The following is a 22,922-nucleotide window of genomic DNA, read 5'->3' as shown; positions in this document are numbered from 1 at the left end:
AACCCTGATCTGAGCAATTTAAAGATTAAAGTTTGCTGTCATGTAAAAATCCTCTCTTGACCAAGTTCAAAGAATGAGGTCAATCGGGGCCTTTGGCTTTTAGAAGCGCCCTCTCACCCTCAGGATCCCGCTCCCGGAGGCAGAAGGTCACGTGGCTCTGGAAAGCGGGAGCCCAGGCAGACAGGGCAGGCGGCCTCCTGTGCAGAGGGAGGCGGGGAGCCCACCCCAGGCAGCCCGGCGCGGACGCAGCATGGAAACCAACACAGTGTCGGGTCTCATGCTCCAGTCCTCCGAATCCCGGGGGCTGAAACGGTGGCCTCGCCAACCCTTCTGGGTTCCTGCCCGTGTGGTCAGGGTGAGGCCCCCCCAAGGGCTAGGAGGAATCAGGAGGAAATCGTGGGAAAGGCACTTGGATTGGGCTCCGGATCTCCCTCATGTCACACCAAAACGGAGCTGCCTGATGAATTCACTTCAAACAGCCCAAAGACGTGATGCCGTAGGAGCAGGGGGGGCCGGACCCCCGTCCCCGGGGTGAGCCCTGCTCAGGCCTCACACCTGCTGGGGGACATCCCAGGTGGAGAGGCCGGTGCCTGCTGGCCTCCTCTGGAGATCAGTGTCGGCTCCAAGCAAAGCCAGGGCACAATTTTTTAAAGCAGAATTCTGCCAGTTTCTTAAAATAACAAAAACCCACCAATTCAGCGAGTCATTTTAAAGAACATGTAGATAGTGTCAAACTGAAATTAGGACGAATTGCAACATGGATAATTGCTCTCCGGATGATGAAAATGACTGCTCTCCAAACTCAGGGCTGGTTTCCGTTTACTCCTCGGCTCCCCTAAAGCTACAGTAGCGTAATTAATAAAAATTACCTTATTTAGTCTGATTTTCACATATACGTTACTCATCCTAAAAACACTCCGGTGGTAAATCTCACCAATCATCATTTTCCACTCCTAAGACAGAAAGGAGGAGCTGGGAAGGCCTCCAGGAGGAGGTGTAGCCTACAAGGCTCACCACTCGTCCCTCAGGTGAAAGAGCCCTTCGGAAGGGCGCCCGCGCTGGGCTCTTCCCTCACGGCACGGGTCATCCACCAGGAAGGGGTGCCCGGCTGCAGGAGCTGAGTGGGGGCCCAGGGAGAGTCGTGCGGCAGTGTGGGAGGCGCCCTGAAGAGCAGCTGCCCCTCCTCCGGCACCGGGCTCCTGGGCTCCGGGCCCAGAGCACACAGCAGGCAGGGGGCGACCCCTGCTCAGAGGGGGTCCTGTGGAGCCGGGCCTCCCCCTCCCACCCAGTGGCATCAGGGCAATAAGGGAGCAAGTGGCCGACAGGAGGACTGGCCACTATCTGGGGCACTGGGAGGGACAGCCTCAGGGATCTCCACAGCACTCCCGGACACTCTGGCTCCAGGCCTCTCACACAGTAGGTCAGCAGGCTCCCTGGGCACGCAGATTCCAGCACTGTCAGAGCCTCCTTAGAAAGTAGCAGGGAAAGTCTATTTCCTGAGCCATATTAAAAATGATTCCGAGGAAAAGGCAAATCTTCACTGGAAAACATTATTTTGGTTGCTTAATGCACAGATATGTAGAAGCACGCACGCTAAGCCTCTCCAGTGCGGAGTGCGTTGGAAAACCGGACCGGAGACGGGCTCGAGTGGGGGCTGCCGTGCTAGCCCGGGAGGGCGCCCCCGCAGCGACTGGGAGTCACCACCCTCTTCGGGGAGAGCTGCGCCGCCGCGCCTGCATCTACTCAGACCGCAGCGGTCCTGCAGTGCCAGCGCGGGGCGGAGGTGTGAGGCTGAGGCGGCGACGAGGCCACGCCCCCCATCTAGGGGGAAGGGTCTCAGCGATAAACCAGAACGAGGTGCTGCTCACACACCGGTGTAAACTAGTGTGTGTTCCCACTGAATCCAACCTTTGGCTGATTTCTCGAATTCCTTACCAAAACTAACAGAGAGAAAAGCCAACATTGATAAAATCTCCTCTAAGAATCATCTGTAAAATGGTTCACTCTGACCAGATTAGCCGGGGGGGGGGGGGGGGGGGNCGCGGGAGGGGGGGCGGACTTCATTCTTTGGTGGAGGACCAGGGCTGACCCAGGACAGTGTCTCGTGAGAGCAGACAGTCCCTACAGAAGACTGCCCGGCGGCCCCCGCGCGGTGCGGGCAGGGCAGCACTGTCCTCTCTTCTGCCTGCAGCCCGTGGGCGCTGGGACCAGGAAACGTCTGATGTGCACTAACTACAAATTACTCCCTTGGAGGTCTCTCAGGCGTGAAGACAAAGCCTCTTAAAATAAATTTAAAATATTATACGCTAGCTGGCGTCTAAGCAGAGGTTTAATCTCAGCACCAAAGAGCCGTCAGCAGACCCCTCCCGGGGGACAATCAGCAGGCCCTGCGTGGGTGTCCTGCGGTCTCCTGCCGGTGGGGCCTGCAGCTGGACCTCAGGACGACCCACCCACCGGCAAGAGTCTAGTCACACTGAGCTGAGCACTTCTATCCCCAGGGGCCAGAGCAGGGTGCGCTATTCGCGGGCCTCGTTCTAGCGGCTGCAGAGGAGCAGCGCTCGCCTTCTCCCGCACTGGGGACGATGCACCGTCAGCACAGCAAGCAGGAGGTGCAGGGAATTAGCTGGCTCTTCAAACTTGAGAATTCGCATGTTTCCACCCTTATTTTAAAACAACCGATTCCAATTATTATTCTAGTATAAATACAAGAAATACTCCCAAATAGAGGAACAATTACTCTAGTTCAAAAACGTCTGTCCCACTTCATAATCATATTATTCTTTCTTCAAAAAAAAGAAAGAAAAAAGAGGCAATTAGAATAAACAAGCAGTGATACAGCTTCAGGAAATCATGGAGCATGTAAGTCAGAAAACGGTGAAAGACAACATGAATTACGGGCAGAAGCATTAGAAATGGAGAGTGCTAGAAGAACTCAATTACGGGTTACCAAAAAAAACCAGTGCACGCTGTACTGAAATACAAACGGCGACCGTCAGCGTTTCAGCAACGCGACGAGGCCGCTCTCCACTCACCAGTGCTGGGCGCTCTCTCGGCAGCTCTCGACCACCTGTCGTGGAAACAGACAACTGGTCGTGAAAATCGGGGCTGGCACAAAGGCACGACATCAGTGCAGCAGGGAGCCAGAGCGGCGGCTTTACAGATTTCACGGCCTCTCGGTCTCCATTTTTATTTGTCAAAGGCACAGGGACGGGAGAGTGAGGCTTTGAGCAGCACACTTTATCACCACCCTTTAATGCGGCTGATAACTACAGGACAAATTACAGCTTTCCGGCTCTTCCTCGGTACAAAACCCGCTGCAGCGCCATTAGGTGACACATGATATAAGATAACCAGCACATCGTAGAGTCTACAGACCTGTTCCCAATGTCACATATTTTGTAGAACACACAAGTGTTATAAATAACAAAACAGCCAACATAACATCCATGTTTCATCAGTAAAAAAAGAAACGACAGCATTGAAAATATTTTATATTGTCAGTGTGTCTCCACGTGTTTTCACCTGTAATTTTCATACTGATGCGTTAGAAATGAGTTCGGTGGTATTTTTCTACCACATTTTCAAAAAGAAACACTTGGGATAAAAAGGTGCTCTGAACAGCCCACTTGTTCCCCTGGTGAATTATGATAAAATTTTAAGCACTTCCTAGCCAGCTGAAGCTATGTTTATAATACTAAAACAGTAAAATTAAATATAAAAGTTATGTTTCCCTTAGAGGTATTTCAGTAGATTCTAAAAATGCTCAGAAAACAAGAACACGAACCAGTAAGGGGGAAAACAAACAGCAATTTAAAAGTAGCGCTGTTTTCCAAGACCATTACTCGTCTGTTTCTAAGCAGTCCACTGGTGGGAATTGTGAACAGTCGCCTCAAATACGGCAACAGCAGCATTTCAGAGACAGAGAAACTGAGGAGTGAGGGCTGCCTGGTGGGAGGGACACCGTGAGAGCCACGTCCTGGACTCTGACCCAACCCCCACGAGCCGGCTCTCCCCAGAAACCGCAGCATGGGGTGGGGGCTGTCACTGGACGTCCCACCACAGCATTTAACCCCTGGAACGACTGTCCTCCGCTGAGACCTCTTAAAGGCCAAGGCAGCAGCCTGGACCCAGCACCCAGCCGTCCACACACTTCCGGAGGAGGCCCTCCAGCCCGCACGTGCACAGGGCCGCACCCGGCACCACGTGTGGACCGGCGGCCCGACGCCGCACCAAGCCGCTGGGCCGCTTCCGATTTGGCGACCATCATAACACACACAAGCAGAACTGAACACCAACCGAAAAGGACGCTGACATGACAAGACCCTCTTCAGAGCGCTCCTGTGTCAGCTCCCGCACGAGAGGAGACCCCGAGGGGAGACCCTGCAGTCCCCGCGCCTGCGTCGCAGCACGCAGCGGCCGGACCGCAGGCGGGAGGCCCCGCGCCCGAGCAGGGTGTTCATTAACCTCTGCACCGTCATCCCGCCGCAGCCGCATATTAACCAGTTACGTGTTCCTAATCAGGTACATTATTTAAAGGACCTTCGATGAGATTTTCTATGCAATATCCATTAGTGACAGTGTTAGAGGTTACAGGAGATCGTCTACTTAATGTTTCCAGGAAGCCTTTTTAATTAGTAAATATGCAAATCTGGCACGCATGCGTTTCATGGTTAAGAACCAGGTCCTGGGAGAGTCCCTGGGTCCCTGCCATCAGGCCCCCTACCCTGCCTGCTCCCTGCTTGGTCGTGGCTATCCCCCCACCCCCCAATGCACCCTGCCCCTTCCCTTCTCTTTCCTAAAACAGTTTCCCAGGAACGGATTTCAAGGGTAAATAAACAACAACCAAAATCTGCTCCCTAGATCACAAGGCAAGCGCTCACGGCCAAAACACCACCCAACACTGCAGCCTGCATCAGCGACACGCCGCCCTGGCACCACCCGGACACAGGGAAGCTGTGCGGAGACCCGCGTAAAACAGGAGCGGCGGAGGCGGACGGCCCTCGGAGGGAGGCCTGCGGTTACCTGTTTGCAGACTCGGAGGCCAGGCCTCCCAGAAACCCCAGCCGAGCAGCTGCACTTACACTGGGGGGGGGCAGTTCTCTTCTCTAGGCAGCAGGTGATGTTTAAAATTCAGTAAATGTCTACAATTTAGCTATGAAGGAAAATTTTTAAAGGAAGAAAATCTTATAACTCAAACTTGAATCTACCTGGGTGAAAAAGAACTATCTTGCATTTTCTGTTAAGTGAAATACTTCCAAATAACCACATGTGCTCCGAAAATGAACTCAGGTTAACCCCTTTAACTACTAAATAAACAAAGCAACCAAGAGACAATCAGCCTGGTTCTGTTACAGCAACTCTTGAAAAGCAATCCAAAGCAATATAAACCCTTGCGGCTTTCTGGTCCTCCACAAAAGCTTTCTTTAAAAATAAGATGGCTATCGGGGACCAATTCTAGCTTTTTAAGTTCACTTTGCCAAAACATCCAACCATGGCTCCTGAAGAAAAGAAAATCTTACTGATTCAGCCCCACGGAAAGAGTCAGCTAGCAGGCCTCGACAACCGAAACGAGGGGCCTAGTGAACTCCTGACTACAGCCGTACCTGGAGCCGGAACCCACCCTGCAAGACGCGCTCAGGAGCCGCCGGCGCCGGGTGGGCAGTGCAGACCGATGGCTATGAGCTGGCCCCCACCCCTCCAGACACGCGCTCTCGGTGACAGTCCTCACCAACCAGCGGCGGTCGGCCGGGCGCCTGGCACTCTTGATGACCCGACGCTGCCCCCACAGGCAGGGGTGCCAGGGCTCTGCTCCTCACTCCTAATTGGACGAGGAAGAGGGCCAGGGCCACATGACGCACACCCGCCGACGGCCGCTCTCCGTGACGTCAGCACCCAGGGAACAGGCACCCGTGCGCGCACTGCCTCACAGCCGGCTGCGGGGACACCCAATCAGCACTCCAGTTGGGAGGCTTGAGGGGCACAGGAGCAGAAATGCCCGCGCTGCCAGGTCAGAAACCCGTTCCGGGGGAAGGAGGCGGGAGTTCCCGCACCCAGGTCTCCCTCTGCCTCCCCACGTGGTGGCAGCCCACCAGGAGGTAGCAGCCCACCAGGGGGCGCCGGACATGCCCAGGCCCAGGGCACGGACTCTGGCTGCAGAGCCCCTAACACAGTGACCAGCCCCTTCCCACACAAGCGGTGGGCTCTAACACGCCTTCAAAGGTAAAAAACCAAAACGATCCATTAAAGATTAAACACAGACAGGGACTTCCGCCAAGATGGAGGCATAAGTGGAAACACTGTGTCTTCTCCCACAACCAAGTTTGAATACAACAAAGGTTCAGTAAACAAAGATGCAGCCAAAGAACAGAAAACTGAACTATACGGAAGTCCGACAACAAAGAACCGTTCAACCAGGACCAGAAGGAGGGGCGGAGGCGGCAGCGGAGCAGGGTCGGGCTGGAAGGATCCCCAGACCCAGGCGCACAGGCAGCTGGGGCAGCATCTCAGACCCAGTGAGGGTGCAGGGCAGGCTGAGCACAGTTGCACATTCCTGCACGCAGATAAACCCAGCAAAGGAGTGAGCAGTGAGACGGACCTCGAGGCCCCGTCAGCGGGAGGAGGCAGAGGGGACCGCCATTGCTTTCCTTTGACCCCACCCCCACATACAGCCGTCACAACCCAGCAACTGAGTGGCCCCGCCCTGGTGAACACCTAGGGCTCCACTCCTTGTACGTAACAGGCACACAGTCCAAAACATGGTTCAAGAAGAACTCAAAGCCCCAGACCCGATAACTCTCAGCGACCGAGAAATTGCCAGCCTCTCAGATGCACAATTCAAAACACTGGTCATCAGGATGCTCACAGAACTGGTTGATTATAGTCACAAATTAAAGGAACATATGAAGGCTAAACTAATTGAAATGAAGGGAAATGCACAGGAAACCAATAGTGATGGAAAGGAAACCGGGACTCAAATCAAGGGAGTGGACCAGAAGGAAAAACAAAACATCCAACCAGAAAGAATAAAGAAACAAGAATTAAAAGAAAATGAGGAGAGGCTTAGGAACCTGCAGGACAACTTTACACGTTCCAACATCCGGATTATAGGGGTACCAGAAGGGGGAAAGAAACAGCCACGAGTGGAAAACTTATTTGAACAAATAATAAAGGAGAACTTCCCCAGTCTGGCAAGGAAATAGACTTCCAGGAAATCCAGGAAGCTCAGAGAATGCCAAAGAAGTTGGACCCAAGAAGGAACACACCAAGGCACGTCATAATTACATTAGCCAAGACCAAACTGAAGGAGAGAATCCTAGAAGCATCAAGGGATAAGGGGACAGTCACCTACAAAGGAGTACCCATCAGACTGTCAGTGGATTTCTCAAAAGAGACCTTACAGGCAAGAAGGGGCTGGAAAGAAGTATTCCAAGTCATGAAATCCAAAGACCTACAGCCAAGATTGCTCTATCCAGCAAAGCTTTCATTTAGAATGGAAGGGCAGGTAAAGTGCTTCTCAGATAAGCTCAAGTTCAAGGAGTCCATCATCACCAAGCCCTTATTATATGAAATGCTAAAGGGACTTATATAAGAAAGAGATGATGAAAAATATCGACAGTGAAAGGACAGCAAACACACAGCTATTAACAACCACACCTAAAACAAAAGCAAACCAAGAGGACAGCTCGATCAGGAGTGGAACCATAGAAATGAAGAACACATGGAGGGTTAGAAACAGGGGGGTGGGAGGGGGAGAAGGGGGGAGAAGGTACAGAAAATAGCATAGATGGTAGGTAGAAAATAGGGGGGAGGGCAAGAATAGTGGGGAAATATAGAATCTAATGAACTTGAGACACATGGTCATAAACTAAAGGGGGGAATGGTGGGGGAGGGGTGTGCTGGGTGGAGGAGAATGAAGGGGGGAATAGAACAACAACTGTAATGGTATAATCAATAAATATATTTAAAAAAGTAAAGCTAAGGAAAGAATCTTAAGAACAGTAAGAGAAAAGGAGGCAGTTACCTACCTAAAGGAGTGCCCATCAGACTGTCAGCTGATTTCTCAAAAGAGACCTTACAGGCAAGAAGGGGCTGGAAAGAAGTATTCCAAGTCATGAAAGGCAAGAACCTACATCCAAGATTGCTCTATCCAGCAAAGCTACCATGTAGAATGGAAGGGCAGATAAAGTGCTTCCCAGACAAGGTCAAGTTAAAGGAGTTCCCATGGACATGAACTTTAGCTGGGAGATACTGGGGGGGGGGGGGGGGGGGGGNGGGGGGGGGGGGGTGAAGGGTGGAGGGGTATAAAGGGGAGAAAAACAATGGGACAACTGTAATAGCATAATCAACAAAACATACTTAAAAATTAAATGCAAATACCTGGTCTCCAAAAGAAAAAAAACACCTTAAAACTGTAAATACCACTGGACCCAGGAATAATCCAAAAAGGTTGTATGTGGAAAAAAAAGACTAAACACAGACAGAGTGTGCCAGGCACACAGCCACACAACACACACCACAGAGAAGGGGACTCGGTGGGTGGCCGCAGGGCGAGGGGCAGGGGCAGACCGCACCTTCAAAGAGGCAGCAGGGGTCAGAGCCAGGGGTCAGAGCCAGGGCTGACGCCAACGCGGCATCATGGAAACAGGAAAACAGGATAAAACCTTCAAGTGCTGAGGAAAGGAATTGAACATCCAAAACTGTATGTGGCGCAAATAGGCTCTCCATCAGGAAGGTAAAGTTGGAACCATTTTCGCAAAGGAGGAGGACTCTGGCCTGGCAGAGGCACTGGCCGACGCTGGGTGGCCATGGCCACACACACCCACGGGCCACGTGGCCAGGTGCCGGCCTTTGACTTAGTGGTGCATGTCCATTGCATCTCAAGAAAGCCGGGGGAGAAGAGAAATACCACAGTGACTATTCAGAGCAACATAAATGCAAAAAGAACTGAAGGGCAACTATACATGTATTTTTAAAAAGGTAAAGATAAATCTATGTTGGTCCCGTAAAACAATATTTATGAAAATATTGTAGTATTTAAAAGACACAGAATCAGCCTCAGCTGGTGTGGCTCAGTGGACTGAGTGCCAGCCTTCGAACCAAAGGGCTGTCGGTTCAATTCCCAGCCAGGACACACGCCTGGGCTGCAGGCCAGGTCCCCAGTAGGAGGCACGTTAGAGGCAAACACACATTGATGTGTCTCTCCCTCTCTTTCCCCTTCCCTGCCCCTCTCTCTAAAAATAAGAAAAGAAATCTTGGGGGGAAAGAAACACATGGAACTGAAATGCATGGAGCAACACGGCCGGCACCGGACGGACACGGGCTGCAGGCTGCACTATCCAGGGTGAATTCCCCAGGGGCAAGAAGAACAGTGAACAGAGTGCGGTGTAAACGCATTTAGTGCTAACAGATACAGGGCCAGGCAACGGCTGGTTTACAGTCCTGAGGATGCGAAAGTTCATCATTATTACTTATTAATTACTGTACTATTTTGCGTGCCAACAACTGCCCATGGAGTACTACAGTACCACAGTAAAAATGAATGTGTCATGAGTAAGTTAACAGAAAGACACAACAAAGTAAGTTTGATTGAGTCAAAGGAAGGCCCCAGAAAAGCAGAGAAAACAGAACGTCAGAGTAGGCCAAACCGAGCTGTGAGGTGTCCTGTCGCTCGTACAGGGACAGCTGCAAAAACGATGCTAAGCGATGCCCAGTGCGCGAAAGGCCTGTGCCCACTGTGGGTGGAAAGGGAACACGGGCTCTCGGGCGGCAGACGGCCAGGCAGTCCCCCCAAGAACCAGACACACAGCTGTGTGCAGTCCGGCCGTCCCGTGGCCAGGAACACACCCAGCGGGGGAATGCGGGCGCTCGGCAGCGCGCTGAGGTTCACAGCAGCATGGGTCACAGCGGACACAAGGGTCAAAGGGGGAAGGCGACCTCTGTGGTCCCGAGAGGAAGGAGGAAGGAGGAACGAAGGGCGCTGTGTATACACACGCACAACGGGATGCCGCTCAGCCTGTGAAAGGCAGGAAGCCCGGGTGCTCTCGACAACTCGGACAACCCCTGCAGACGTCCCACAGACCAGGCCGGAGGCAAAGGGCGAGGGTGTGTGCCGGCACTCAGGCAGAGCAAGCAGCGTCACAGAGGAAGAAACAAGAAGCACCTGGGCAGCCGAGGCTGGAGGGCGGAGGAGCGGAAATGAGGAGGTACTGGTCCATGGCAGTTTCCGTTTCGCAGCAAGACAACAAAGTTCTCCAAACGGGCGGCGGTGAGGGCCACACAACAACGTACGTGGCTGAGTGCCGCTGCGTACACACTCCGAAATGGTTAGGTGTGCCCCCCTTTCTCGTGTGTTTCGTTACAGTTTTTAAAGTAAACGGTCAGAAGTCCGGGAGAAAGCTGACAGAGTGAAACTGCAGGCACCGGTGAGTGCATTGTACACAGACCAAACGGCCCGGGTGAGAGCGGAGATGTCGGGTGGGCTTTAAAACAGTAACTAACGCTGCTTCTAGATACACAGTCGGAACACAAATAGGGTAAAACTAAAAGAAAAGAGTGAAGAACAAAAATAACAGAAAAAGGTGTATCATGAAAAGGTGCAAAAACCAATAAGCTGACGTGACCACCCTAACATTTGACAAGGAGACCTGAAGGCAAGCAGCGCACAGGAGGCCACATGGCAAGATCAGTTCGCAACATGCATTCTCGGACCAGAATAGAATTCACTATGACAACAGAAAATCAAAAATACTCGATGTGTGCCAACTAAATAACCTTTATTTAGAAAGTTAACTTTTGGACAAGTCACAATGGAAATCGGAACGCACTGTAAGTGACTGATAACACACACGTAACGTGTGGGCGCTCGGGCAGCGATGAGAGATGCGGTGAAACTTAAATCCGCACGTCATGGAGAAGCTGGAAACCGGTGACTTGCTCCCTCCAGTAGCTCCCACCTCAAGAAGCCAGAAAAGAACAGTGAGCCAGCAAGAAATTTCTAAAAGGAAGAAAAGGATAAAAGCAGAAATGGATGACGTAGAAAGCTGACTTACAAAGAAAATGATAACTAATTGGTTCTTCAAAAATGTCAGCCCTGGCTGGTGTAGCTCAGTGGATTGAGCGCGGGCCTGAGAACCACACGATCGCGGTTCGATTCCCAGTCAGGGCACATGCCTGGGTTGCAGGCCAGTTCCCAGCAGGGGACTCACAAGAGGCAACTATACACTGACATTTCTCTCCTTCTCTCCTTCCCTTCCCCTCTAAAGATAAACAAATAAAGTCTTAGAAGAAAAAAAATGTCAGTAAGCCCCGGATGGTGCGGCTCCGTGGACTGAGCACCAGCCTTCAAACCAAAGGGTCGCTGGTTCGATTCCCAGTCAGGGCACATGCCTGGGTTGTGGGCCGGGTCCCCTGTGGGGGATGCTCAAGAGGCAACCACACATTGATGTTTCTCTCCCTCTCTTTCTCCCTCCCTTTCCCTCTCTAAAAATAAACAAACAAATAAATTTTAAGTTGAAGACTGATAAAAGCCTAGGAAGACAAATCAAAGGGAAAAACACAGACTGTCAATAACAGCCATTGAAAGGACATCGCCACCAAACCTGCAGGTGGCAGTAAGACTGGAGGTACTCACAACTAACTCGAGGTCAAGCAATTTTAACTCAGATAAAAATGAACAGTCCTTGAAAAGCCCATTACAAAACTGACACAACTAAAAATAGAAACTCAGAAGAGTCCTTTAGCTGACGAAGAAATTGAGTCCACAGTTTAAAATACCACGACAGGGAAAGACTGGGCCAAGGCCGTCCCACGATGAATTACCCGGACGCTGCGGTCAGGGGCAGCACCGACACACAGACGTTGTGACGACACACAGAACCCAGAGCTGTTCTGCGAGGCCAGCACGATCCTGAAACCAAACCCTAGTGGGGCCACTAGGAGGAGAGCCGACCGCAGACCCGTGGCCGACCTGACACTGATCCGAGCAGCCACGTGCGTGCTCAGGAGCCGGTGGCTGACTGGGCTCCACGTCACAGACAGTGGAGCGGCCACGGGGCACAGGGGCCTCTCAGCGGCCTGCCCCACGCTGCCCTGCACTGCCCGCCCCAGCCCCGGGGCCGACCTCGAACCGAGGTCCCACGCTGGGGACCCAACCGAAGGGCTGAAGACCTACTCCCCCCCCCCACAGTGTGCACCTGTATCCTTCCTCGCGTCCTCAGCGACCAGTCACGGTGACGCCACTCCAATCGGTCAGGGCACCAGTATTGGGCCTGAGGGGGCCACGAGCATCTGGAGCCCTCGTCCGCACGGGATGAACCAGCTGGGAACTGCGGCCGGCGGTCGCCCTGCATCAGCCGCTCCTGCCTCCAATCCAGAGCCCACTGTCACGTACAAGTCTGTCTGGCAATGCAGATGTGACCAGGGAAACACGTAAGAGGTCCTCTCCAGGAACGCAACAGTGTCTTGGCATTTTGAAAACTCAAATTAATTCACCATATAATATCTCAATAAACAAAGAAAAAGCATTTGATGAAAAAGCATTTTACTGAACATCTTTTCATGATAAAACTAGCAAACTAGGAACGAAAGAACATTTCCTTATTTCCCGAAGAACACCAAGCCCCACAGCAAACACCACCCACAACAGCGGAGCAAGCGAAGCATTTCCCCGCCACGCAGGATGGTACGAGGCAGCTCCCACCAGCACTTCCGCCCAATGTTACGGTAACGGGCCACGGCTGCTCGGGAGGCAGCAAAATAACACCAAGGCCTGAGAACTTCGAAGTGCACAACTGCTGCTCAGACAACACGCCCACACACCACACACCACACACCCACACCCCCACCCCCCCGACAGAGTGCACAAGCGAGCAGTCCGCAATCGAGGAGACAGAACACACGTCCCGCAAAACCCAGGTATCGGGCCGGCCAGAGTCCCCAGGTGTTCTCCACAAGAGGCCCTAGCAGCAACATGAGTTGTCTTTGCTGCATTCGAAACGACTTTGTTAGACCACACTGTGACAGCTGACCTACCAGTGTGCGCTTAAAAAGCGCAAAATTGGTGAATTTTTTGTAGCCATTTTAATATTGAAGGTGGGAGAAAATATGCAACATTTTCAACATCTATGCTTTACTATTTCAAGAAAGGTAACTTAAATGCAAAACACAGATCTGTGCAAAGTGTGGAGAAGGTGCCGTGACTGATTGAACGTGTCAGAAGTGGGTGCGAGGTTTCATGCTGGAGGTTCCTTGCTGGACGATGCTGCCCAGGCGGGTGGACCAGCGGGAGTTGACAGTGATCAAATTGAGATGTTAACTGAGAACCGGCAGCGTTACAGCCCGCGGGAGGTAGCCGAGTACTCAGAATATCCAAATCAATGAAGTTATTGGTGAAAATGAAAAATGTGTCTTTTCTTTTGCAGGAAAAAAACATACAGACTTTTTGGCCAACCTAATAAAAGCAAATACATTATAAAGTGCAATAAAAAATAAATATCTAGGGGCAAATCTAAAACACATGAAAGACAGATATACTGAAAAAGCCACTACTGAAAGAAGTTATAGAAAAACTCAATAAATGGAAAGACATACCATGTTCATGGATTGGAAAGCTTACTGTTGAAACGTCGATTTTCCCCAAATCGATCACAGACCCGATGCACTCCAAGCAAAACCCCGGTAGGTTATTTTGTGAGTTCACACTGAAAAGCTAATTCTAAATAGTCCCGAAAAAGCAAAGGGTCAAGGAAAGTAGAGGCAATCTTGGAAAAGAACAAAGCGTGAGGAATTTTACTACAAGATACCAAAGCCATGTAAGAAGTGTGGTACTATTGCAAATGGAGAGAAGTAATCCAAAAGCAAGAACAGGAGAGAAACAGAGCTACACATATGTCATCATGTAACTGATGAGGAAGTCATACCGCCTGTGGACTCTGAGCTACGCCTCGGAGTGAGGGCTACATGCCAGGAGTCACAGCCAAACTCCCAACGACCAGCCCTCGGGAAACCCGAAGCCAGCTCTCGCCTACACGGGTGCACAGGCCCACCCTTCCTCAGGCTGCTGCAAGGAAACTCACCCTCTGAAGGAAGGTAACCTCATCTAAGGTCCCTACAATTTTCCACAATGTCTGGCATTGAATAAAAAATTACTGAGCAGTCTATGAAAACAGAAGCAGCTAAAAAAAAAAAAAAAAACAAGAGGAAAAAGTAAACAGAAACAGACCCTAACTTGACTGAAACACCGTGAATGCTTCACAATTTATGCATCATGAAAACCTATGGTGGCTGGAGAGGGCAGCAGAGGCCAGAGTTCACTTGCAATGTCAAACCCTGAGTCTAAAACGAAAGAGAAAGCAATGGGGATCAAGCATTTGGCCACGCCTATGCACTAAATAGATAAGAACCGAGGACTGGTGAACGGAAGGTGTCCAAACTGGCATCACAGCAGCAGGAAGTTGGAAAGGAGAGGGAGGCGAGACCACCGAACGTCTAATCGTGTGTCCCCAGAGTGCCAACGGCAGAGGAGGGACAGTGATGCACAGCCATTATTTGAAGAGTGGGTAAGAATTTTCTAAACTCACAGAAGCCACCAAATTACAGATTCAAGAAAGCGTGCATATTTAAAGCAGGTTGAACACGAGGAAAACCACACCTCGGTGCATCATAATCAAAGGCGAAAAAACACAGGTGGAGACAATCGTGCAAAGAAGCAGATAGAGGGGGAAATACAGCAAGATTCTTCTGGGATAAAAACAGGCAGACAGAAATGAACAGGAGTAAAGGAAGTCAGAGAAATGGAATAGCATCCTTCAAGCGTCGACATGGGGTAAGACGTAACAGTTACACAGTGTCAACCCTGACGTCCAGGGTCACAGACACCCAAACACGTGACAGCAGCACAGTGGAGGGCACTGGTCCATGAACCTGAGCTACCAAAGACGGCTAAGGGGGCGAGTAAGTCCCTACCTACTTAACTTGGACCGTGAGTGGAAGAGAGTACATACTGTGATCTCTAAGGTGTCAACGAAGAGGAAAGTAAAAACCATACAACCACAAAGCTGAGCTTTTAAAGTATATTTCACTAACATAAGGGGAAAGAAACAAAGCACAACAAATCTGGCAAGTGGAAAACGCGTGGCCCGACGGGAAGGCCTGCACCACAACCACGCGATGAGTGAGCCGACCCAGGCAGGCAGATGTCACGTGCTCCCAGAGGGAAGCTGCGAGGACGAGAGCCTGCCGAGGCAACACCCAACCTGGTGACACCTGCCTGACAAATCCGATGCGCTTTTCCCTGTAAGCACTCTCTAAGAGAAGGCAGGACCCCCGGAGAAAGGTGTGCGCCCCCACTGAAGAACTGAAGGAGCCCGCCCACCGGGCAGGAGGAGGGGAGGAGGTGAGGAGGCAGGCTGTGGTGGTCTGGTGAGAACGACGTGGCCTACGGGCGTCCCGACCTACAACATGGAGATCCCGGCAAAGACCAGGGAGCCTGTGCTGCGAGGCGGAGGCCACACAGGAGCCTGGGATCCAGGGTCCCAGGATGAGGAGACCGCAGCCGAGGGTGGGAGGGGGAGTTGGTTAAGCCTGCCCCTGCAACCCACTGTCCCCATCTCTCCCCCACAGTGCACTAGAAATCCTGGCCAGAGCCGGGCAAAGAAAACAAACAGTGCAAGGACAGAAAAGAGTGAAATAAGACGATCTTCAGGGATCACAGCAAAACAGACGTGACCGAGGTTCCAGACGACTCACAAAGTGGTAATAATTAGTGCAAGTCTGGAGCAAGAATGGACAAACAGGCCAGTGGGGCAGGGTCGAGAAAGAGACCCAGGGACAGTCACCTGACTGATGACAAACATGACAACGCAGTGCAGAGAGGACCGACCACCTTCCCAACCAGCCCTGGTGACGGGGCAGCCGGCTGTCCTCCCGGTAACAACGGAAGCTGCCTCTGCCCCATCACACGCAGACACCCTCCCAGGGAGCCGGGGACACAGGCGCGAAGGCAGCTGGGCAGAGCCTCCGGGAGACAGCACGAGAGGCCGGGGAGGCTGCAGAAAACCCAGGCAGAGGCGCTGGCCCGGCGGGAACGCCCCCCAATCAGCAGGCCCTGCTCATCACAGGGCGCCCCCGAGGGGTGTCAGGTCAGGCCGCAGACTAGGGGAGAACTGACAGAACGTTCCCGAAACAGAATTCATATCAGAAGTACACGAAGAAGTACTGTAAATCAATTTGAACATGGCAAACAGCCCAACGGGAATGGACAAGAAATGAGCAGGTGTTTTACCAAAGAGGAATGCAAATACCCAATAAACGTTGGAAAAGGCAACCAGCTTCATTAGTCGTGACTAGAACAGCCAGCAGATTCGACCAGGACAGACAGTGCCAGGCAGTGGCAAGGGCGTGGGGCCGCCGGAGCGGACAGGGCGCCACGTGCCGAGGCCACTGCACAACACAATCCCACCCGAAGGCACGAACACCCATGAGAACACTCAGGGCAGGGGGCGGGGGCAGCCAAAGAATACACAGTAATCAATGAAATATATAATAAAGATTACATTTTTAAAAAATCATAAAGCTAAAAAAAGAAAGAAGTTCAAGGCAAAACCTAGAAACGACCCAACTGCCCCCTGAAACAGTGAGAGCTAGCGAAGACTCGCAAGCCCACACCCCAAACGCCCATCGCAGCGCCTGGCACACACTGGGCTCGCCCTGCCCAGTGCCATCCCAAGTGTCCCTTCCCCGCACAAGACAAGTGGATACTTATCCCTTGAGATTAATGTGATCTCAAAGCGCATCTCAGTGCCCCTCACCCAACAGACACCAAACCCAAACCCTCCTGCTGCCCCAGTCCGGCCCTGGCCTGGATGTCCTGACAGTGGTGCTCCCATGGATACCTGCCCTGGAGCCCTGAGCCCCCCAGCCCACCCCCTGACCTTTGGGCCCTGTGCAAACACATTGCACAAACGCACCACACAGACAGGGCATCCCTCCTCTGTCCCCTGCTCAGACCCCATGGCCTGTGGCACCCTCCCCGGACTTCCTCTGCCCAGCCCTGCAGAGCACAGCCCATGGGACATTTTTAACGGGCCTGTTCTGTGTCTCTGCCGCCAGCACACAATCCCACTGAAGCAAGGGCTTCCTCTGTTTTGTTCACAACTGGCCCTGCAGCAGGACACGGCGGCCATGTGACAGCCACTCGATAGGCATCTGTGGGAATTAGACGGCTCGGACTCAGGGCTTGGAGAGCGGAGCTGTCGTACAGGACCCTGGCAGGCAGTGCCTCGCCACGAGAAATGTGGAAGCCTCCACAGTTATTATCTTGCTTCATAAACATTTTGAACTATGTGCTCAATGCATTTACCTCCCCAGGTTCTACATCAAGAAAGTGTAAGTCATTCCAAAACTCTGCGTAAGAATTACATGAGCCACTCAATAACGAGCATAATGAAACAATAGATAATATTATGCTCATGAGTTTTCCAAAAGTTACTATTTTCCTGTAAACAAACTTACAAAAACAATAGTACACGGTTCTTTTCCCACATTACAATAAAATCTCAGTAATTCTGTTACTGAAAGATAACTGATTCTGGAGATATAAAATGCTGATATTACAGAAATATCACTTCAGCCAAGAAACCAAAATTTCGACAGAACATAATTCAAAGACAGAACAAGACGTAACAAGCTCTGGGTAGGAGGAAGCTTCCCGAACAGCCCACGACACAACACTGCAGTCCCGGATCCGACCGCCTACAGCCCAGGTCTGTCTGGGAAGGCTCCGAAGGAGCTTCATTTCCCACCAAGTCTTTTACTATCAGTAAAAACAGAACCGGTCAAAAGAAAAAAATGTTAACCCAAGTTCCCTCTTGTCCCTGTATCTCTTGACAGAGAATTGAGAGTAAACAGAACTTCCAAGGAAAAAAGAAAACGGAAACAAAAACTAATGGAGAATGGACGTTTGGATAAACTGTATCCATCAGCTCTGGAAACACCAAGACATAACCCTGCCAGCAGCCTTCCAAGAGCCATTTCTCAGACACAGAAAGCATTTAGCAGTTAAAGATACAACATCCCAGTTTTCACTAGAACAATGAACTGTTACCAACATCTTTTACTGAAAACACTAAAACCCCACCCAATTTCCTTCACTTGTAGGTAAACTGAGAAAGGAAACTGTGCTTTGGAAACTGCAGGGGCGTGCCCTCTGTGTAAAGGGGATGACACTCGTGTGCACAGGCAGACCTGCGACCACGCCGCGCACACACACGCTTCCCTTCCACTGTCTGCACAAGGGGCTTAGTAACCATGCCCCTAGTGCTGGAGTTTTAGTTTCTTCTTTATCATAAGCAAAGCTGTGAGGAACTGCTCCACAGTGTCTTTACTACATCAAAAAGGCGTGAGCGGAAGGCCCCGCATGGGCGTGATGGACGAAAACCACATTAAAACATCTCTCACTGTCCACTCACTAGAGATTCGGTCACGGTGGGGGTCGTGTGTGGCTCACTTGTGCCCCTCCTGCCCTTTCCCCCTTGGGTTTCCGATTTATCGTCCCTATTGTGTGTGCTCCAAGGGAAAACAAGGACAACACAGACAGGGACCTCGGCGGACCCTGCCACGCTCCTCGGCAAAACTCATCGCAAACCCACGAACCGCAGACTGAGGAGCAAGGCCTGCCCGCACCGCCTCAGCCCCTCTCTACCGAGGCGCAGAGGACCCGCGCCCCAACCCGAAGGCGGCCCTGCGGTGAGGAAACCAGCCAGGTACCACCCTGGGGGCAGGACCAACCGGCCCTTCGCTCCCCTTCCCCAGGTTCCCTCCTCTCTCACAGAACCCTGGGAGGGAAGGGCCAGGCCAGGCCAGGCCAGGCCGCACCGCTGTGTGGAACTACCACAGCCCCACGCCCTGGCCTCGCTCAGCTCCTGCGGGGAGCTGGGCTGACAGCCTGAGTAAGGTCCCCCTCAACCACGCTGGACTCTGACCACCGCCCGGGGGAAGTTCTCCAGCACTGAACCGTTCAGATGCAGCTGCCTCTCGGTCCCCGGCCCATGGGCACAAAGCCTTTACAGCGCAGCCTCGTCTGCTCCTGGAGGGGCCGCATCCTGATGAGAGTGACCGCACGCAGCATGACAGACACACGCACACATTTATGATGTGTCCCCACACTGGCACCAAGACACAGGATAGGGACCTGGGCGCAGGGTCCACTCAAAGCAGCTGCCCAGGCTCCCACAGGATCGAACCCCAAAGGCAGTTTTCGGATGTAACTGGACACCACACAGACGGCTGTTCAGAGCACCCCACACGGATCCCGCGTGTTCCAGACACACTGGCGTCACAGTGAAACCCAGAACGTCTCTGTTTAATGCGCCCCGGGAGGCAGCGGGCAGGGTCTGCAGGCTGCCTGCCGACACTGCTGCGACCCAGGCGACCATCGCTCGGGAGCACCGTCGTCTGGGGGTTGGCTTCGCGATTTCTACAAGAACAACAGTGTAAACAGCTTCACCCAAAATGGACAAACTGGTTTCAGAAAGAGCTATCCTTTCATTGTTCTTTTACTTTTCCCTTCAAGAAAATGAAGATCCATTAACGTCTTATCACTTAAACAAGCCGAACTGTGTGAGTTTTCTAACCTCCACCTAGAAAAAAGCCAGGTTTAAAACCCAACAATTGTCACTCTAGAAAAAAATGGGTCAGAAAGCGCCAACGCGCACCCTGAAGGAGCCCCAGCAGCACAAGTAGGAAAAACGCCCACAACGGGCGGCCCCTGAGCCAACGAGGGCTGGGTATTCTTTTGGTTCTTTGTTTTAGGGGCTATGAAAACTCCCTCCCGCTGACCTGACTGCACCTGGGGGCCGCACCTGGGGGCCGCACCTGTGTGCCCGGCCTGTGAGGAGTCCTCGTTTCCGCACAGGGACGTTCAACACAAAACAGGCGGGGGCTACCCCGTTGGGGTTTAGAAACAACTTCCTCGCCCTTTCCACCTGGATCCTGTCTCGCAGCGTGTGACACAGGGCATTTTAAGTAAATTACATGTTGCTTTTCAGAGTCAGGATTTCAAGCTTTCTGGGGAAGGTGATAAAAACGGGAATGCTCCAGAATCCAAAGGGGGAAATCCGAGGTTAAACAGTAGCGCTGTGCTGCTTCGGCGGGGTGGGGTCGTCCTCGCAGACAGTCCCGTTAGGAAACGCGACACTCGCCTGCCCCTCGTTGGCGGCGTCCAGCCCACGGACCACCCGCCTGAAGTTAAAACGCGGTCGGGGCGCATCTCCGCGGGCCTGCGCCGCACAGCGGGCGCTGGAAGCGCACCCGCGGCTCCGTTACAAGCCGGATAAAACGTTTCAGGGCGAGGATACAGAGGACACACTTTTGCCACCGCTTCCGTTGACAGCGTGACCCGCTTTCCCACGTACGTGACGTGCAGGGTCGCGGCCCTCTCCGCGTCCCCGCCCCCTCGGGGTCGAAGGGCTGCAGACAAAAGACGACACGAGCACGTGACAAAAGTTTCTCCCGTCACTTTCTCCCTCGCGGCCTGGAGGCTGTGCGCTTCCGGGCGCCGGGTGGGAGCGCGCCGGGCCACGACCGCGAGGCGGGGCCGGGGGCGGGCCCGGGGCGGGGACGCGGGCGCCCCCCGGAGACTCGGCGGAAGCGCGGGCCCGGCCGCGGCCTGTTACCTTTTCCTGCTCCTCGCGGAGCCGCGCCACCTCCGGGGCGCGCAGCGGGGCTGGGGCCGAGGCCGAGGCGGCGGCAAGGGGCGCGGGGTCCGGCGGGGCCTCCATGGCGGCGCCGGGGCCTCAGCGGGGCGAACGAGTCCTAAACGAGTGTTTATGGAGGCGGCGTGGCCGGCGGCTGCCCGGCGCCCGCGTGCTCGCCCTCATGCACCGCGCGCCCCGCTCCGAGGAGGCCTCGCCCGCCTGCTCCGCCGCGGCTCGCGTCCCGGCTGCCCGCCGCCGCATCTCACACGCGCATGCCGCCCCCCGTGCGCCGCCCGCCGCCGCCGCCGGCTCCGAGCAGCAGGGAACCCGGGAGAACGAGAGGCGCTGTCCGGTGGCCCAGCCGAGCCTGGCGTCCCGCGGCGGCGAACTCCCGCGTGGCTCCGCCCCTCGCCCCGCCCCGCGCGGCACGCCGGGAAGCGCGCGCGGCCCCTCCCTCGCTCCGCCCCCGGAGGTCACGTGGTGCGCGGCTGCCCCAGGCCGCGGCTGTGCGCAACCCCACGGCGTGAGCGTCTCCGGACCGGGGCGCAGACTGAGCCGTGCGCCCCACAGCCCCGCTCTCCCCCACCCCGGGCGTTCAGGGCTGCATCTCATGCACTTTGTTCCTGCACTCAGGCTGCCGCTTCAGCCATTCAGCGGTAGCAGGTGCAAACCGTTCCCGTTGAATGAATTAAAAGATGCGATTATATTTGCATGGGTATTAATTACGGCATACATTCTAATGTTTCCTTGTCTAAAGCTACGGTACTTGTAGTAATACATAGCTGGGTGTGAACAAAACTTTTTCTCTCGCCCTAGTATTCCTGGGCTCTCTTTGTCCTGCGGCCACTGTACCCAGTAGGCGCCCCATGAACACGTGCTGCATGGAGGTGGCCTGGCACTGACAGCCACCTCTGCTCCGGTCCCCAACGGGAGCGATGACCCCTTCCTTCCTCGTGTGCTGAGGGGAGTGTGCCCGCAGGCAGCTGCACCTGACACCCTGGGGTGCCCGTCTGCCCTCCTGGCCCGTGCCTGTCCTGAGACACCCGTTTTCCATGTGCTCCCAACACAGAAAGGAGGGCACCTTGGACAGAGAGGATCCATGTTGATGACTCCCTTCCTCCCTGTGGGTCCCACCTCACCACTGCTGAAACAGCCCTAAGCACCTTCTCCACCAACCTCTCTTCATCCTCAGCCACCTCGGGAGCTTCTCCCCTGGTCACTGTGCCCCCGTGATGGGCAATGGCTGCTGCCCGCCCCCGCCCCACCACCCTCATGCGGGCGATCAGCCCCAGCCCTCCCAGCTCCTGGGCCCGCGGGAAGCTGGCGGCCCCCAGCCCTAGTCTAAGGAGTATGAACTTTCTCTGTGCCTGGTTGGTTCAGGAGGGAGCATGGGACACCCCACAAATACAGGTTTTCTGGAGGCTTCTGCAAAAGTTCTTCTTCCTTCTTTGGAGACGCTTCCATAAGAAAACTACCGGTCCCTGGGCGGGAAGCACCGAGGAGGTAGCCTTGTGTGTTTCCTCCAGGAAGACCGCCTGGACCACATCCAAATCTCAGACGGACGTTGAGTCTGTGGCCGGCAGAACCCGAGCGCCCCTTCCTAGGCTGAAGCCACCCACGCTGGAGTCCACGGTACCCCCGAACTTCCGGTTAAAGGCACCAGGGAATTTCCTGACTGGTTACAGCAGTTGGCACCAGGAGTTCCATCCTTGGCCGCCAAAGACACGTGGCTCACACACCCCCAGTCTATTCTCAGCTGCACACCGAGGCCAGAGTGAGCTTTTGGTAAGGACCCAGATGTCACTGCAGCCAGGAAACCCAGGGGCCCCAGGAGAGCTCTGCGTTCTCTACCTGCATCCCCACCCCCTGCAAGCCCCTTGCCTCCCAGTCTCTTCTTCAGACACTTTCCACCAATGTCAGCCTTGGGTCCTTGCCCTGGCCAATCCTTCACCTGCGAGACTTCCTCCAGATCCGTGCATACCAACTCCTTTGCATCACTCCGGCCTCCATGGCCTCCATTCAAATCGCCAGCCAGGCCTTCCTGCTTTCCTGTCCCTAGAAGCCCCTCCCTGCTCCTCAGGCACCTACAAGGGCCTGGCACCCACACCTCACTCTTTAAATTTTCCTCCTTGCAGAACAGCAGAGTAATGAACTTCACCTTTCCATGGTCCATCTTTAACAATCACCAACTCCCGGCCGATTTCATTTCATCCCAACCTCCCTACCTCCTTG

At 53.6% G+C, this 22,922-nt stretch overlaps 1 protein-coding gene across 2 annotated transcripts in view; it reads right to left on the bottom strand.

Moving 5' to 3' along the window:
• Window positions 1–21,099, bottom strand: part of URI1 (URI1 prefoldin like chaperone) — a 41,545-nt gene extending 20,446 nt beyond the window's left edge. For both annotated transcript variants that reach the window (XM_037066419.1, XM_037066420.1), the window contains exons 1-2: window positions 20,670–21,099; window positions 3,033–3,067 (exon numbers count right to left, since the gene is read on the bottom strand). In XM_037066419.1, the coding sequence (XP_036922314.1) occupies window positions 3,033–3,067; window positions 20,670–20,774 (140 nt within the window). In that variant the 5' untranslated portion in view covers window positions 20,775–21,099. The remainder of the gene's footprint in view (window positions 1–3,032; window positions 3,068–20,669) is intronic.
• Between the last annotated feature and the right edge of the window lie 1,823 nt (window positions 21,100–22,922).

The sequence above is a fragment of the Sturnira hondurensis genome, unplaced genomic scaffold (genome assembly GCF_014824575.4).
Source record: "Sturnira hondurensis isolate 20B ecotype Veracruz unplaced genomic scaffold, ASM1482457v3 Scaffold0016617, whole genome shotgun sequence".
NCBI lineage: Eukaryota > Metazoa > Chordata > Mammalia > Chiroptera > Phyllostomidae > Sturnira > Sturnira hondurensis.
Note: the sequence above shows the minus strand (reverse complement) of the source record. Positions and strands in the feature narration are given on the sequence as shown.